Genomic DNA, 16,089 nt, shown 5'->3' on the forward strand with positions numbered 1-16,089 from the left:
TTTTAAAAGCATGGATAACAAAACAGCTACAAGAAAAACCACATTAAAATTTCTTCTTCTGTTAAGTTTTTTTTTTAATAATAGTTAATATGCCTTATTGATCAGGATATTGCAGAGATTAAAACACTGGTTTGAATTGTTGAATGTTGAATGGACTGATTCTTATATAGTGCTTTTCTACTCTCACGGAGTACTCAAAGCGCTCTATACAACACGCCTCATTCATCCAATCACACCCATTCTCACAAGCACTTTATCTACACTTAGTGCTTTTCTAACGACATTCATACACATTCATACTCCGATGGATGCATCGGAGAGCAAGTTGGGGTTAGTATCTTGCCCAAGGATACTTGACATGCAGACTGGAGGAGCCAGGGATCGAACCACCGACCTTCCGATCAGTAGGTGGCTTGCTCTACCTCCTGAGCTACAGCCACCCTGCGATTGTACGAAGGGCAGGGACTTAATCAACGCAAGCTTATGACCCGTGCTTACTGGGAATTCCTCGTTCATGGGAAATAATTGCAATCCCAATCCCTATCACGAGTGGGCTTCAACGGGTTACCCACACCTCTCGGCAAAGGGTAGACACACGCTGATCCACTCAGTGTGGCGTGCGTGCAGCTCCGGACATCTAAGGGCATCACAGACCAGTGATGCAGTTGGCTCTACTGCTCTGGTTTAGGATGGATCTCTTTAAATCTGATATCCCGTCACGATGTTAGAATTTCAAACTCGATAAAGATATCAGAGAACTCACTAAATTAAGGTTGGGCGATATGTAAAAATTTTTCCAATTGACAATCGTCAGTCCGATAACCGTTGATAGGTGATATACTTGCGCAGGTGCAGACTTTTTGATAGGCGGAGCAACGTAACAATGTACAGACTCATATATAACTGACTGACAACTGTTTAATAGGTTACTAGCTTCGTTTTACTGATCTCTAAAATTCCTCCTGAAGTGTCGACAAACGTCAACTACTTCATTAGTTAGTGAGGGGAGGAGCTCTGTGTCTGTGTGAACTTGTGTGTCAGCTAAAGGAGGCAAAAGCAACACAGTTGATTTCAATACTGCTGCAAATAGTGAATGACCCCCACATCGTGGTAGAGGGGTATTCTAGTGATGCCAGGAGCAATCTCGTTGTGAGCATTGACGCTTGCAGCTTGGCATTTCTCTCCATGCCAGACTTCCTTGGGCAAGACACTAACAAGAAGTTGCTGTATGAATACATGTGGATATTAGATAGACAGCACTTAAGCATAGAAAGAAAAAAAGTGCTTGTATGAATGAGGCAAGTTGTATAAAACACTTGGAGTGCTCAGAGTAGAACAGCGCTACATAAGGACCAGTCCATGTACCGTTTGCTGATGACATACCAAGTGTGAATCTACTGAAACAATATATCCAGTGAGATGCTGTCAGTCAAATGCAAACACAAAAGTAGTGCAGGTCGATTTGACATAAAAGCAAATTCTTTTTATATAGCGCTTTTCTGTTTTACAGTGTAAGGTAAACACTCTACAATAATACAAAGAAAACAGAGAACCCCAACAATCACATGACCCCCTATGAGCGAGCGCTGTGGTGACAGCTCTGCTGGAGGTTTCTTCTATTTTAACATGAAGTAACCTCCAGCAGACCCAGGCCAGTAAAAACAATCTTTAAATTTAAAATTGATTTAAAATCCAACAATTAGGATCATGATGGTGATGGCATACAGAAGAAAAAAAATCATACTGTGTGCACTCATCAGAAAACCCAACTGGGCTAAAAAAAATAAATAAATAAATACTGAAATTCTGATTTTGGTTAAGCTTTTACCATCTCCACCCTGTCCTCCAGCTCTGCTTGGAGCTGCTGCTTCTCCTGCCTCAGACCCTCCAGGATCTCCTGCAGCTCTTCTCTCTCCTTGCTGACAGACGTCACTCTGCACAGCAGCTTCTCCATCTCCTCTGTGGAGGTCTGAGTGCTGAGCTCCTTCTCAGACAGCAGCCGTGCTCCTTCCGCTTCAGCCATTTTCAATGCATCGGTCAGAGTCCTTATCTGTAAAAGACACGATTGGCTTTTTCACTTAAATGAAATCTTATAGATATTTAAGAAGCAAGACAAAAAGACATGAACTTGCTGATCTAAAGAACACAGGCAGATCAGTGACCCTGTCTTTCTGCACAAACACAACAAAAGTCCATGAGACAGAAACGCAGCTAACGTTGCAGTACAACACCTCCCAGTGAAAACTAGGATCTACGGATGCTAGAAGACCGACTGAGAACCTCCTGAGGTCAGAAAGTATTGTATTGCTGTTAGCAGCGTGGAATAAGACAGGGACACGTTCGTCACCAGTATTATTCCTTACGGTCACATGGATGGTTGGAAGGACAGAAAGACATCAATCCAGTGGACAAGGTGAATACCAGCGAGTCTTACAGTAATAAACAAATACATGAAGTACAGTAGAAAGTGTTAAAATGAAGTTTCTGAAGTGCCTTAATGCTGTGCCTTATATTAACCAAAATGTCATATAATCATATAGTGTAGTATTGAGTGGATGCGGCCCTGAGAATAAAGGCATTAGACTATGTGTCCTTTAGCAGTAGAGTGATGGAGACCTTAGCCCACGTTTGTCTTTAGCAGTAGATAAAAGGGAACCATCTTTTAGTGGAAATCTACTGAAATGCTGCCGTTTAGACTAGAATGGGACACCTGATAATAAAACTGAGGGTAGTGGTAGAGTGTCATGCAGGACGCATCTCCCTTCTAGAAGTGTTTTGTGAGAGAATAATAGTGTTAAATGGTCTGAGCAGTGTGTTTGTCTTCCATCGGATGCCTATGAGGAATTAAAAGAACCTGGTGAAGTGTTGATATTTAACAAACGCTACTATTGGACTGCTACACCTGTATCAGTCCTGGGAGAATCACTACACTTAATATATAGATGGATCAGTGAAACTAACAGTACGGAGTCTGAAAATCTGATGAAGCTAAAAAACACCAAAGATGTTGTTTGTTGCTGTCAATCAGACCTCAGACTGCAGTGTCTCCACCCTGTCCTCCAGCTCTGCCCGGAGCTGCTGCTTCTCCTGCCTCAGACCCTCCAGGATCTCCTGCAGCTCGTCTCTCTCCTCGCTGACAGACGTCACTCTGCACAGCAGCTTCTCCATCTCCTCTGTGGAGGTCTGAGTGCTGAGCTCCTTCTCAGACAGCAGACTGTCTCTCTCTGCTCTCACACTCTCCAGCTCCTCAGTCAGTCTCTGAATCTGTGCAGAAACACACAAAGGTTAGTCCAAACTGTGATTTTAAACAGTGAAAGACATGAAAATGGTGGCTGAATGTAACAAAAGGATGCACACAGTAAAACTGCTGTCTGTACACATGTTAGAATAAAGCAAGTATAGAAAATTAGTCCTGCCTGGTCTGTGAGCTCTTGTAACTGGAGGGTACTGCCTGCATCTTTGCCACTGCTCGGTCTGCTCTCTGTCTGTTCCTTCTGAAGCAACAGGGCATCTCTCTCTGCTCGGGTGCTGTCAAGCTCCTCAGAGAGGGTCGTTAACTGTTAAAGGGAAGGTACTCGAATTATTGTTGTAGACAAAAGAGAAAATTTAAAAACTTCATTCATTAATGATGAATGTTATTCAATGTAAGTCACCTGCTGTGTAAAGTCTACTTCCTTTTGCTCATAGAGTTGCACATGATCACACAGCTTTTGTTTCTGCTCCTTTAGCTCCTCTTGAAGACACTGAAGAAGACAGTTGGTCTCCTCGAGCTGAAAGTAAGAAAACATGGTCAATTACCTCCAAGGCACAGCAGTTATCCAGCTTAGTGAAACATGTTGCAGGGAACAAACCTGTAGTTTCAGCTGAGCCTGCGTTTCTTGGCTAACTCTTTCGAGATCGCAGTTATTATTTTGTTCTTTGAGCTGCTCTTGAAGGGAATGCATGAGACTTTGAGTCTCAGCAGCCTAAAAATAAAAGGGGAAAATAATGTATTTGTTCAACAAATGAAAGAAAATCTTTGACACTCCCAGTGTGACCAAGAACAAAACCCTCACCATGACTGTACTACGCTGCAGATCACCCTCCAACTGGCTCTTCTGCTCTGTGACAGCCTGCAGAGCACCCTGCAGCTGCTCAATCGGGGAAAGGAAAGAGCAAGGCTTTTGTTTATTTCTTGCCCCCGAACAGGCAGGTTTGCATGCTGTCTGCTAAGTGACATTTTTCTTATTGTCAAACAAAATCTCAAGATAATGTTTCAGTCTACTGCAAACACATGCCTGTGTTTAAAAAGGGGGTGGAATCAATAAATAAAGGGACTGATTACAAACCATCTCCACCCTGTCCTCCAGCTCTGCTCGGAGCTGCTGCTTCTCCTGCCTCAGACCCTCCAGGATCTCCTGCAGCTCGTCTCTCTCCTCGCTGACAGACGTCACTCTGCACAGCAGCTTCTCCATCTCCTCGGTGGAGGTCTGAGTGCTGAGCTCCTTCTCAGACAGCAGACTGTCTCTCTCTGCTCTCACACTCTCCAGCTCCTCAGTCAAAGCCTTTATCTGTCAGTGAAAACATGCATCTAAACAACCCCAACAAGCTCCAGTTGCATTTTAAAGCACACAAAAGAGTTTCATCTGTGCATTCTGTAGTGCTGCAATGTGTCTCTTCCCATGTGCTTAATACTTAATTACTTAAAAGAGGCAGCAGTCACTAAAAAATTGACTTTTCTAATTGGGTGTGGTTAGAGATGACATTAGATCGGCACGTCTTCCTGACCATGCATGCTACACAGAGAAAAGCACCCCGAAAGTCTTACATATGTTTGCAGTTCCACCAGCTTATCATTGTGCTCACTGGGAAGCTCATCCAGCTTCAATATTTGTGCTTCTAGTTCTTTGATCTGCTTCTTTTGCTCGCGGTTTTGCTCCAGGGCTGTCCTCAGTTCCTCCTGATTCTCAATCATCTGTAAAGAAAAAAAAAAGTTTGCTTTGACACAAATCTGACAGAAGAACAGTAGCACGGAGGAAGAGTAGAAACAGCAACTTACCATTTCCACATTTTCCTGCAGGTCCGTCCTGAGCTGGTCTCTCTCAGCAGTGAGAGAAGCCAAGGTAGCGCTCAGCTTCTCCACATCCTCCGATTCCCTCTGAAAGGTCGTCATCAGGAGAGCCTCTTTCTCATCTCGCACACACTGCAGCTCCTGTGATAGCCTCAGCATCTGTCACATTTCCAGCTGTCACCACTCTGACTCGAGGACTCATTCAGAGTGCACACACTAAGCAACAAGCCTGAAATAACATATCACTTACCTTCTCCCCTAAATCAGACTCTTTCTGCTCATGAGCTTTCACGAGATCCGAATTATTTTCTTTTTGTGTTTGGAGCTCATCCTGAACAGACTGTAGAACAACCTGCATCTCAGCAACCTGGAAAACAAGCCAACATCATGTAACGACTTATTCGTGTATCGCTTTTCACACATAAAAGTCACAAAGTTCAAGTACAACACAGTTCATATCCGAACAGATAAACACGTCAGCAGAAGGCCTCATAAAACGGAAAACTGTTTTTTTCATGCTCATTAAGGTGAGGTTAGAGAGACAGCAGTCTAAGCAGACAAGCCAGACCTCCCCCTCCAACTTATGCAGGGTAACACAGGTCAGATCAGGCCAGTCGAGAGATGGAACCATTGCAGCAGGTCCTGGGTACACGCTGGGTTTCCTCGCAGTAGGACTCAGACCAGCTGAGGTGACATCCTTGTCAGATGCCTGAACTGCCTCAGCTGGTTTCTCTTGATGTGGAGAAGCAGCAGCTCTACTGAGCTCCACCCCAGTGACTGAACTCCAACCCAGTGACTGAACTACTCAACCCATCTCTAAGACCCCTGACAACATGGCCCCTGAGTTTACCGCGACCCACAAACGCCTCCACCGTGGTAAAGGGGCAATTCACAGAGATTCCAGTGTTATCTGGTTGTCCTACATTTCTTACAGAAACGCTGAGCACTCTCACCTTGTCCACGTGTTCTTGCAGCTTCACCTTGAGCTCGTCTCTCTCTGCGGTCACAGATGTTACAGCAGAGAGCAGCTTCTCCGTCTCCTCTGCAAACCTCTGATCAGCAGTGCTCTGCTCGGACAGGAGCTCGGCTTTCTCAGCTCGCACACACCCAAGTTCTTCATTTAACTGGCTGATCTAAATAAATACACACAATTCTGTTTTTGTCATAGCTATACAAATCACAGTCTTCAAGACACTCACATGTGCAGTTGAATGATATCAGCTAAACTGTATTATCGAATGATTTTAACTCTTTTTCTGTTGATGGGCTAATGGTTGCACATGTGCTCAGCTGTAATAAGAGCAGCTATCAGTGTCATACTTGTTCTTGAAGCTCTCTGCTAATCTCCTCCTCAGTGCTTCTGGAAGCTTCGCTGTCAGCAAGCTTCTCCTCCAAATCCTTGATCAGCTGCTGCACCTTGCTCAGTTTTCCTTCCAGAGCTCCTCGCTCCTGCTCACTTCCTTCAAGCTGAAGGAAAACAGGACAACAGTTGTTTGGAAAGCTGTACGTATAAATGTTTTGTCTCTTCAGACACAACTGCACACACTCTGGAGGACTATTATACTTTTAAACCCGATCCAGAGATTTTTATCCTGGATGACTAAGCCGACACTTCCTTCAGCCTCACTGAAAGGCTTTCCCTTTGACTCATTATTATATCATATATATTATAGCATGCCTGTACTTCCCAATGTTTCCACCAAGTACACCGAACAAGTACCCGTCCTCACATTTGTCTCAGCAGCTGCAGCAAATGAAGAGCCTAGAAGCTGCTTCACTTTCTACTCGAATAACCTCTAGTCTGAGCAGAGGTTAACTAACTAACTCTGCTAGTTATGATCCTCTGCAAACGTTCTCATGCTCCCCCCGCCCCCCCCAACTGGACGTCAGATTGGCTTTAGAGGATATTTGGGCCTCACCTGCTTTACCAAGGCGTCCACTTTATCTGGGAGAGTCTGACATGCAGCCAGCTCATCTAGCTGAGCTCTCAAGGCCGTCTCCACTTGACGAGATGCCATCAACTCTTTATTTAGATTGGCCACGGTTCTCTCAAGCTCTATGCTGTCAATCAGATCTGGAGAAGGAGCAGATGTTACGAGGGGCAGGTTCGTATGATAGGCTACAGTCTATAAACGCAACACGTGGAAACCTACTTTTAGGCACATTGCCGTCTAGCAGAGTGGTGAGCTTGGTGTTCTCATCAAATGCGACATTCAGCTCCTTCTGGAGATCGCTCTGCATCTTTCTGTAACGCGACTTCTCCGTCTCCAGCTGAAAACGCAGACTCTTCACCTCCGCCTCCATTTTCTCGTGGCTGGCAGTCAGAGTCACCTGGACGAGATCATCAAGAAGCAGGAGATGCATTAATCGCTTACAGCTGCCATTGTTGGCTCACACTTCCTGGAATATTTTTCAAATGAGGATAGATGTGCTGCAAAATGTTTTTTTTGTCATTTTAGTGTTTGATTACGTACATTCGTCTCCTCCAAAGAGATGCTGCGACTGCGTAGGACAGCCCACTCCTTCCTTGTGTCTCTGCTCAGCAGCTCTGCATCATCCAGAGAGCGGCGAAGCTTCAGCACCTCCTGCACCAAGTCCTTACTGCCCTGAAACAAGAAAACACGAAACAGTTAGCTTGTGCCTGTCGTTAGATTGCTGCTGCTTTCAGCACCCTGTCAGCGCTCAGATGGGACATGTTAGCCTGCTAAGACTGTAAGCAAGTGTAAGCAAGCACACTTTGCGTGAGAACAGCCTGGTTTATTCCAGGTTAATGACATAAACTGATATTAAGCACAAACACACACACACACACTGCAGTGTTGGCCCATCTACTGCTCCAGACAGACGGATGCTTGGAGCATGAGGTGCTACTGGTTTCTAACATGTGACAGATCTACATGATGTTCCACGTCACGTGACTGAAATACTGGCCATACCAGGTTCTCCATCTCATGTGCAAATTCTGTTTCCTTCTTCTTCAGCTGTTCAGTCAGAGTCTTGATTTCATTCTTTCAAAAGAAGAAACAAAAGCTTAAAGACAAATCAAATCAAAGTGTTTCGGACCAATAAAATCTACACGTCCACTCATCTTACCTGGAGCTGCATGCGCTGGAGTTCAGAGGACTCAACAGCTTTCTTCAAGCTTACAATTTCATTTTCTAACTCTTTCTGCAAGTTTCCAAAAGCAAAGTGAACATAGTGAGATGAAAACATATTTGAAACAGCTCTGTGAAACTTTGTTGTCAGTGGATCTGAGAAAGTTCTCCTCGTTACCTCGTTCTCCTTCCTGCACCCCTCTTCTAGAGATTTGAACTCATCCATCTCCCTCTTCTCCTCTAGCTCCTGTAATACAGCAGCCTTCTCTTTCTCCAGACGCTCCATTTGCTCTATAAACATGCCCAGCTCCTGTTTCAGGTAGTCTCGCTCTGCAGCCACCAAGTCCTGCAACAATATCATCCAGTTTAACGCCACCGTCGTTTCCACGTCAGACGACTGCACTGAGGGCTTTCAACACTCGAGTGTTAAGAAAGCTGAGAGTGAGTTTAGAGCAGTATGCAGCATGGGCTTTGTTTGAAAATCCGCCTGCCCCTTTACAGAAAGCAGTAGGATATTTGCTGTAACTGCTCTAACCTCTTCACCTTACACTTACCTTCTCTGACGCCAAAGTTTCACAAAGCTGGATGGTCTCAGCAAACTCTTTTCTCATCTGAAAAACAGAAGATTAAGACGAGTGATGATAATGTGACGCTTGGCAGACAGAGCCCGAGTCAAACACAGCATACCTGTTCATTTGTCTCAGTGTCCACGTCACTGTGTTCTCCCAGTTGTTTCTCCAAGTCTGTCACTCTCAGCTCCAACGTGTCAGCCTTCTGTGTGGCCTCCAGCCTCTGCTGAGCTTCAGTGTGCAGCAGCGCTTCCAGCTCTGCTCTCCTCTGTTCTCCAGTCTGCACTTTTTCCAGTGCTTCCTGTCTATGCTGCACCTCTGTTTCCAGCTCCAGCTGCAGCTCTGCCACTCTGCCCTTTAACACATCTAAACTTGACAGGGCCGTCTCTTTCTCCTGACTCTCCTGTTCCAGCTGCATCTCCAGACTGGACACTTTGCCTGAAAGTTCTTGCAGCCGATCAGGAGACATGAATTCTCTGGGACTGTAAAAAAAAGCAACCGGGACATGTTTATGTTACACACCAGCACACAGTGATGGCACATGATGCGACGACTCCATTGGCACTTGAAGTATTAGGGAACGGCTTTATTAAGTGACCGGCGCGTTCCGGCTTGTGGCCTTAATCAGGGTCCAGGTGGACCTCCCCCTTTTAATGTTCCCGTACTTACTTTATATTAGCTTATTTGCATTTTGTGTGTAATTTTGAGTATGTTACTTTAAGACATGCAGAAAGGAGAATAATGTGAAGGAGTCTTCACATCATCAGATCTTTCTCTTCTCCGTGCACCTTAGAAGTAGGTGAAAAAAAAAAATGTGTTGCCATCTATTTTACATGATGAACAACACAAATGTTTGGGGCTGGGGTGACACAGATCTGTCATGCAGTTGGTAGACTGGACTTTATGATGTCTGTGGTCTTCACTGGAATGTGTTTGAGCTCATTTGGTCCATGAAGAAGGACACTGTAAACCTCTGACTGACACTAAGAAATGGATACGCCAATTTTTCAACAGTCAAACTCAGACCCAGAGTCCTGCTAAACTCTCAGGAGGTAGAGCAGGTCATCTACTGACTGGAAAGGTTGGTGGTTCCATCCCTGGCTCCCCGATGCATCCATCAGAGTATGAATATGTGGGAATGTTAGCACTTAAAAGCATTGGGTGAACGTGGCATGTTGTATAAGACGGAGAGTTAAAAGTGCTAAATAAGAATCAGTCCACTTACACCCCTCTGCAACTCACCCTCTCTACAGTGATTCTGAGAAGTAAATTTGCTGCAGCTTAAGAAAACACCAGCCAAAAGAGTCAAGAGCCATTGTTGCTACCATGGAAACAGTTTACTGACTTGTCAAAGCCCTTTAACAATTCAGAAGATTGCCCATTAAGCAACCGACAGACTAACAGTTCAAAAGAAGTCCGGTGAAAGAAGCAACGAACACTCACACAACGAAGTTCAGCTAGTGAGCACAAAAAAAAACCTCTGCTGGAACCATATTTCTCTCTTTTCCTTCTAAAGGACACAACAGGAATACCAGCACCACTCATAAGTGGACTTTTTAATACTGATTGTTCACAGGCAACACATTTGACTCAACAACAACATTCCTTCACTACTTTTTCATTTGGCAACAGTCAGTAGCACAGGGGAATACATGGACCCCACAGAGGTTTCACAGATAGTCTGACTCCTCCAGGTTGGCACATCAATACATGTCAATGCCTGAACAGCTGCTGTGTCTCCCAGCACAATCTCAAGAAGACAGGTTGTAGAAGGCCCCTAACCCATCACGATACAATGCAGCAGTACAGACCAAGGGAGCATTTTTCCTCATTTCAAGTGGGTAAAGTGAATTCTGGATGACTGAGGGTAACCCACAGCCACATTTGATAATAAATACCAATAAATGATTGGTGTCTGATATGGCTTTTAAGTTTGAGAATACGAGGCTTCATTGGTGACAGAACTGCTCAGACACGTACCTGTCCCCAAAGCTACGAACAGTCACAGAGCTTCGACTCATTTCCATTTCATCTGACGGCTCCTCTGGAATTCCCCAGTTGGACTCAAAGTCCTCATCATCTGTTAAAATAGAGCACGAATACAAAAAATAAATAAATAAAAATAAAAATAACGCCCCAGCAAAATTCCATCGTGGCATGAATATTCATCCTTGGTGCTCCTCGTTACCTTCACCCAGCTCCATCAGGCAGGAGAAGTCTGACAGAGTTCTCTTCTGAGTGAAAGATTCTGCAAAGCTGAGATCAGAGAAACTCCCCACACAGCCAGATGGATGGCCAAGTTTTACCATCTTTCCTCCCCAGGTAACCCTGCGGCTTGGCATCTTGGTAAAGAACACATGTTGTGATTAAAGCGAACATACAGAGAACTGCAGCTCATGGTTCAGCACAGTTACCTTCTGGACTGGGACCAGATTTGAGCTTGTCACAAGGAGATTGGCCAGATTTCTCTTCAGGCCCTCTTTTTCTCTCTGCAGCTGATCCTTCTCTTGGAGCAGCTGGGAGAGAACCTCCTTTTCTGTCACAGTGGTCTGCGTGACTGAAGAAACCTGAAGGAGATTGTGCATGGGTCAGTGTGTGCAGATCAGTGCTGCTGGAGGAAGAAGAGGAAAAGTGGAGACACTTGCCTCGTGAAGTCGTCGCTTGAGTTCTGCAATTTCATTGCGATACCTTTTGAGCAGAGCCCCATCATCTGACACCTCTGTTACGTGAGGGTCGTTCTTCATTTTCTTTGCTGTGCTTGCAAACTATTTCAAAGAAGTCACAGTGGGTGGGTTAAAGTGTTTAGCAGTTTATGTTCTCAGTGGTTCACACGTCAAAGCTTCAGCTAACTTTTATTTCACACAAACTTTATCATCTGTGTAAGACAATAAAGTTTGTACTACACAATTTCTCGTCTGAAAGCATTTTTGAAATGGATTACATAACAGTCAGTCATGTTCTCCCTACCTGTAGAGTGCTGAGGGTCTCATCCAGAGTGACTGGGGTGATGGTGCAGATAATGACAGTTTTAGCATTCCCACCCAACGAGTTCTGCAGGATGCGGGTCAGTTTACTGTCTCTGTAGTTGGTGAAACCCCTGAAGAGAAAATATTTAGGTAATATCTGCACTTTCCATTTAGTGTTCAACACAAATACACACTTAATTTTTGTTGTGGCTGAAATCGTGCTCTCTAAAGGCTTCTTTGGCCCTTTGAAAAAAATTGGACTGGAAGCGCATCCTTTAGTCAGATGAGACAAAACTACAGCTGATTTCAGTACTTTGATCATGGCCAGATGAGCTGGTCAGAGTACTTCATTCGTTTTTCTAGGTTTTGCAGAGAAAGATCTCAAATGAAATATTCAGTGAGCAGCAGTTTAAAAAGTGAAAGTAAAAATGGACAATAGGAGACTGGAAAAACATTGCCTGATTTCTGCTGCAATACCGAATGCCATATTCAATTCAGTTTTATTTGTATAGGACCAAATCAACAACTGCTTCAAGGCTCTTTATATTGCAAGGCAGAGACCCTACAATAATACATAGAAAAAGGCAGCAATCAGACAACCCTCTATGAGCAAGCCCTTTGGCGACAGTGGGATGGAAAAACTCCCTTTTAACAGCAAGAAACCTCCATCAGAACCAGGCTCAGGGGGAGGGGCGGCCATCTGCTAGTTGGGGGGGGCTGGGAGTACACAATATGAAAACATAACACTTGGTCATCATCTAAACACCACAGCCTGGTTCAGTATTGTTGTTGATCATGTCCACAGTGTACCCATCTTCTGATGGCTACTTCAAGCAGGATCTCAAACCATTAAAATACTACAATCTCTCATCTCACGCATAACCATCCTGAGATAAGGTAACAAACTTGCATTAAATCGGCTCAACCAAAGAACCACCCAACAGGGGACAGCTTATCTTGACAAAGCTACCACAAGCTAATGGTTCAGTCAGATTTTCAATATGAATGAAATAAGATAACTCTGTTATTGGACAAAATAGGAAATAATTTGCAGTTGACAACATTGTACTGTGAGGGAAGGACAGTACTGTTACAATATCATATTTGCGGGGTGTGTGGCGTTTCCCACATCGAGTACCAAACGTCAGCTCAATTATTTACTTACTTCTGGTTTTCGTCGGTCAGTTTCTTTATCACTTGGCCGAGCGTGAACAAGCTGCGGTTTATATTACAGCCTTCTTTGAAACGTGTACCTAGGACACAGAACGTAAAGCAGAAAAAGATTACTGGATTGCTGAAAAATGTGTAGACTGCAGCATACACTTGCAAGGTTACCCCAACATGATATCCAACCATATTCAAAAAACAAAGAATGCTGGATTTAAATCCACATTACCTTCAGCTCCAGTTTGACTTGCTCTCTCAGATCCGGCCAGATCCACTAAATTCTGCAAGATGAAGCAAAACTGTTAGCTACCAAACAAAGGAAAGAAGACAAACCAGGCCAACGATGAAAGAGAGGTAGCCTACCAAATGAGACACAATGATTGCTCCGTCACTACTTTCACCTGATGCTGGGTCGCTCCTTTCCCGGCTCTCCAGGATCTAAGAAAAAGTCCATTGTGAGAAATGCATTTCCAAAGACTCCCACATGACTGTAGCTATATGCTTCTTACCATCCGGAAAATAGTGTGCGATCGGCTGCTCCGCTGGTTCATTTTTGTCTTTCCCATAATGTCGGTTCTCTGGGGAGGGACGGTACAGAAAATGTACTGCTTGTTATGGTCTGTACTAAGAAAAAAAACTCTTGGAATTCATCGCAAGTCTTACTTTCTCCTTTCCGAATCCATGCCAGGACTTGTGCAGGAGATGTAACCAACTCTTCAGTCAAATCAGCCACATAGATGTTTTTCTGCAAACAGTAATCATTAACATACAAAGCTCATGTAAAACAGCACACTACACTTCATAGCATTACAGCACTCCTAGAGTCTGAGACACGTCACTGCTAGCGATTTGGAATTAACACAGAAATGCTGAGAACCAAACCTCTAAGTAGTGTTCTGAATCTAGTCATCTAAATGATCAACCTACATTGATTTGTTCTCTGACTTCTAGAGGTTTTCTTTTCCAGCTGTCGACAAGAAGATCCGTCACAGTCTCGTTGTAGATCTCCATGTAGGACACTCTGAGAAGGAACTCCTTCTTGGGAAACTTGGGTTGAAAGAGAAGTGAGCCTTTAGGATGAAAAGTGACTGATACCAACCGCAGCAAATTAAAACTTATGTCACCATTCTTACGTTCTTAATGGTTTGAAAGACATCCTCCACAGCTTGAGGTATCACTCCGAGGGTGCGACTGGTCCCCATCATGGTGAAGGTCTTTCCAGAAGAAGTTTGCCCGTAAGCAAATATGGTTCCTGTACAGCAAACACAGAAAGTAAGAGAAGAAACCATGCCGCCCAACAGAGGGATCAAACATCGTTTCCTGCACATACCATTGTATCCCTCGACAGTGGAAACAACCAGAGGCTTTGCAATGTCATTGTACAGCTGACTGGTCGTTTCATCAGCGGCAAACACTCGGTCTGTTAACAGAGAAAGGTTAGTGTTCACATTCCCATTACTGTGAAACAAAACCAAAATAAATCGCAGATTTTTTCTGTATGTTTGAATACAGACCAAAGCTGAAGCTCTTGGTGGAATTTCCATCATCAATCTGATGAACTGATTTCTTGTCAGCTTTCCAGAAAATCTGGACAGGCTCTGCATTCTCAGATGCACTCTCTTCCCTGAACAAAGACACACATTCCACACACATAAGCACAAACAGTGAGATGCTTTCTTAACAACAGGTTACTATTGCTCTGCATCGACAAACCTGTTGTTGCTTTCAATCAGCAAGGCAAGCATTATATTAAAGAAAATCAGGACCGCTTCATGTTGTAGTGGGCAACACATTTGTCTTACATCGACAGTTTGTGTCTGGGAGTAAACAAACCCAGCCTCAGGGGTCACAAGCTGATCTACTGCTAGTGTCAGTCCGGAGCCCAGGTAAGTGACAGGGCTGAGGCAAGAGGTGCACTGAGGTTGTACAGAACCCATTGCCAAGAGTATTTGCTGTCTTTTGTCTAAACTGTGCATCTGTCACATAACCACTGTTATTCAAGTGTCATTTAACCACCTGCTGTATACTTTTAAATCTGCAAAGGGAACAGGCTGGGAGCAAACAGGCATTTTTACAATGACGGAGAACTCTCACTTCACTGCGGATGATATAAAAACCACCCTGATCCTTCTGAGCGTTCCCAAAGTTGGCACTCCTTGAATCAGCTCACGGCCAGCTGTTCCAGTGTTGTGGCAAAAAGCGATTGTGGGAATTAAACTATTTTAAAACACTTGTTGACCTATAATTTAATCTGTCAAAAATACATCAAACGTATTTTGAGTCAGACAAGGTCAATCAAGATTTGGAAAGTATCTTTTACATATCTTTTATTTACCCGGGTAAAACATGTCACTGACATTAAAAATACGTTTTTCAAGATAGATTTGATCTGGCCAAGAGGGCAGCAGAAATTGTAAAAAATATTACATCACATTTCTATAAGCATATTTTAGTGAGCAAAAAAAGACTTGGTTATAATGTGGGTACAACGAAGCCCAGTCATAGAGATGAAAAACAGCTCGTTGCTTTACTTTATATATAATCCATTCAGAAATCCTGTTTACTACAGTCTATTTTCTGATATGATGTAAAGATATTACACATAACAACACACAGCAACATCGGGAATTACTTTTTAGCCCCGGTAACGCAGTTTGCTAGCTGCCTCGCACTCGTTTTCAGCTCAGAAACCTTTTTCCTTTTTTCGTGCTTGATAGTGGTAATAGTATGACATGTCTGTTCTGGTCGGGACACCGTCGAAACAAAGAACGCTTTTTTTTCCTGGTTCTGTGAAACTTCATTAAAGAGACGCGACGTTTACTTGCCTTAACTGCTAACACTTTAGCGCCAGAGCCGACTCTGAGATTGAAATAACTGACGAGTTCAAAATGCTACCGGGGCAATGTCAACAGTTAACGGGAATTTTTAACGCGGCAGCGCCGCAGTCCAGGCTCACCTCGCAATAAGCGGACGGACTCGAACACAGACTTTTACCGCTGACTCCTCTGTCATCTTCGGTCCTTCGATCTATCTCCAAAAACAACACAAAATGCGAGCAGGAAGACCAACGCGCTTTTCTCAGTTTGAATTTTTGCTCCTGACGTTTGATTGGCCAACATCTCCGCGTGGACTGGACCATTTGTGTTTGTGAAACGAGGACGATAAATGATCGGCTTAGGTTTTGATTAATGCTGTGCTTCTACAGATCCATCTTAACTGAGAGTTTGAGGTGATGGATCTGA

At 44.0% G+C, this 16,089-nt stretch overlaps 1 protein-coding gene and 1 long non-coding RNA gene across 2 annotated transcripts in view; one reads left to right on the forward strand and one right to left on the reverse strand.

The window, feature by feature from the left end:
• Nucleotides 1–15,974, reverse strand: part of cenpe (centromere protein E) — a 29,248-nt gene extending 13,274 nt beyond the window's left edge. Inside the window, 36 exon segments of the mRNA XM_085133050.1 lie at nt 1,829–2,050; nt 3,031–3,264; nt 3,417–3,557; nt 3,654–3,770; nt 3,852–3,965; nt 4,056–4,130; nt 4,329–4,550; nt 4,808–4,954; nt 5,039–5,209; nt 5,301–5,417; nt 6,004–6,183; nt 6,371–6,517; nt 6,970–7,124; nt 7,204–7,381; nt 7,525–7,656; nt 7,987–8,058; nt 8,144–8,218; nt 8,324–8,491; nt 8,700–8,756; nt 8,833–9,196; nt 10,695–10,794; nt 10,903–11,056; nt 11,129–11,281; nt 11,360–11,479; nt 11,682–11,811; nt 12,846–12,933; nt 13,077–13,128; nt 13,211–13,285; nt 13,357–13,410; nt 13,412–13,425; nt 13,511–13,592; nt 13,775–13,894; nt 13,981–14,099; nt 14,178–14,267; nt 14,362–14,471; nt 15,804–15,974. Coding sequence (XP_084989176.1) covers nt 1,829–2,050; nt 3,031–3,264; nt 3,417–3,557; nt 3,654–3,770; nt 3,852–3,965; nt 4,056–4,130; nt 4,329–4,550; nt 4,808–4,954; nt 5,039–5,209; nt 5,301–5,417; nt 6,004–6,183; nt 6,371–6,517; nt 6,970–7,124; nt 7,204–7,381; nt 7,525–7,656; nt 7,987–8,058; nt 8,144–8,218; nt 8,324–8,491; nt 8,700–8,756; nt 8,833–9,196; nt 10,695–10,794; nt 10,903–11,056; nt 11,129–11,281; nt 11,360–11,479; nt 11,682–11,811; nt 12,846–12,933; nt 13,077–13,128; nt 13,211–13,285; nt 13,357–13,410; nt 13,412–13,425; nt 13,511–13,592; nt 13,775–13,894; nt 13,981–14,099; nt 14,178–14,267; nt 14,362–14,471; nt 15,804–15,859 — 4,605 coding nt within the window. The 5' untranslated portion in view covers nt 15,860–15,974.
• Nucleotides 1–16,089, forward strand: part of LOC146502667 (uncharacterized) — a 264,594-nt gene that overhangs the window by 211,743 nt on the left and 36,762 nt on the right. The window lies entirely within an intron of this gene.

Source organism: Neolamprologus multifasciatus, chromosome 15 (genome assembly GCF_963576455.1).
Source record: "Neolamprologus multifasciatus chromosome 15, fNeoMul1.2, whole genome shotgun sequence".
NCBI lineage: Eukaryota > Metazoa > Chordata > Actinopteri > Cichliformes > Cichlidae > Neolamprologus > Neolamprologus multifasciatus.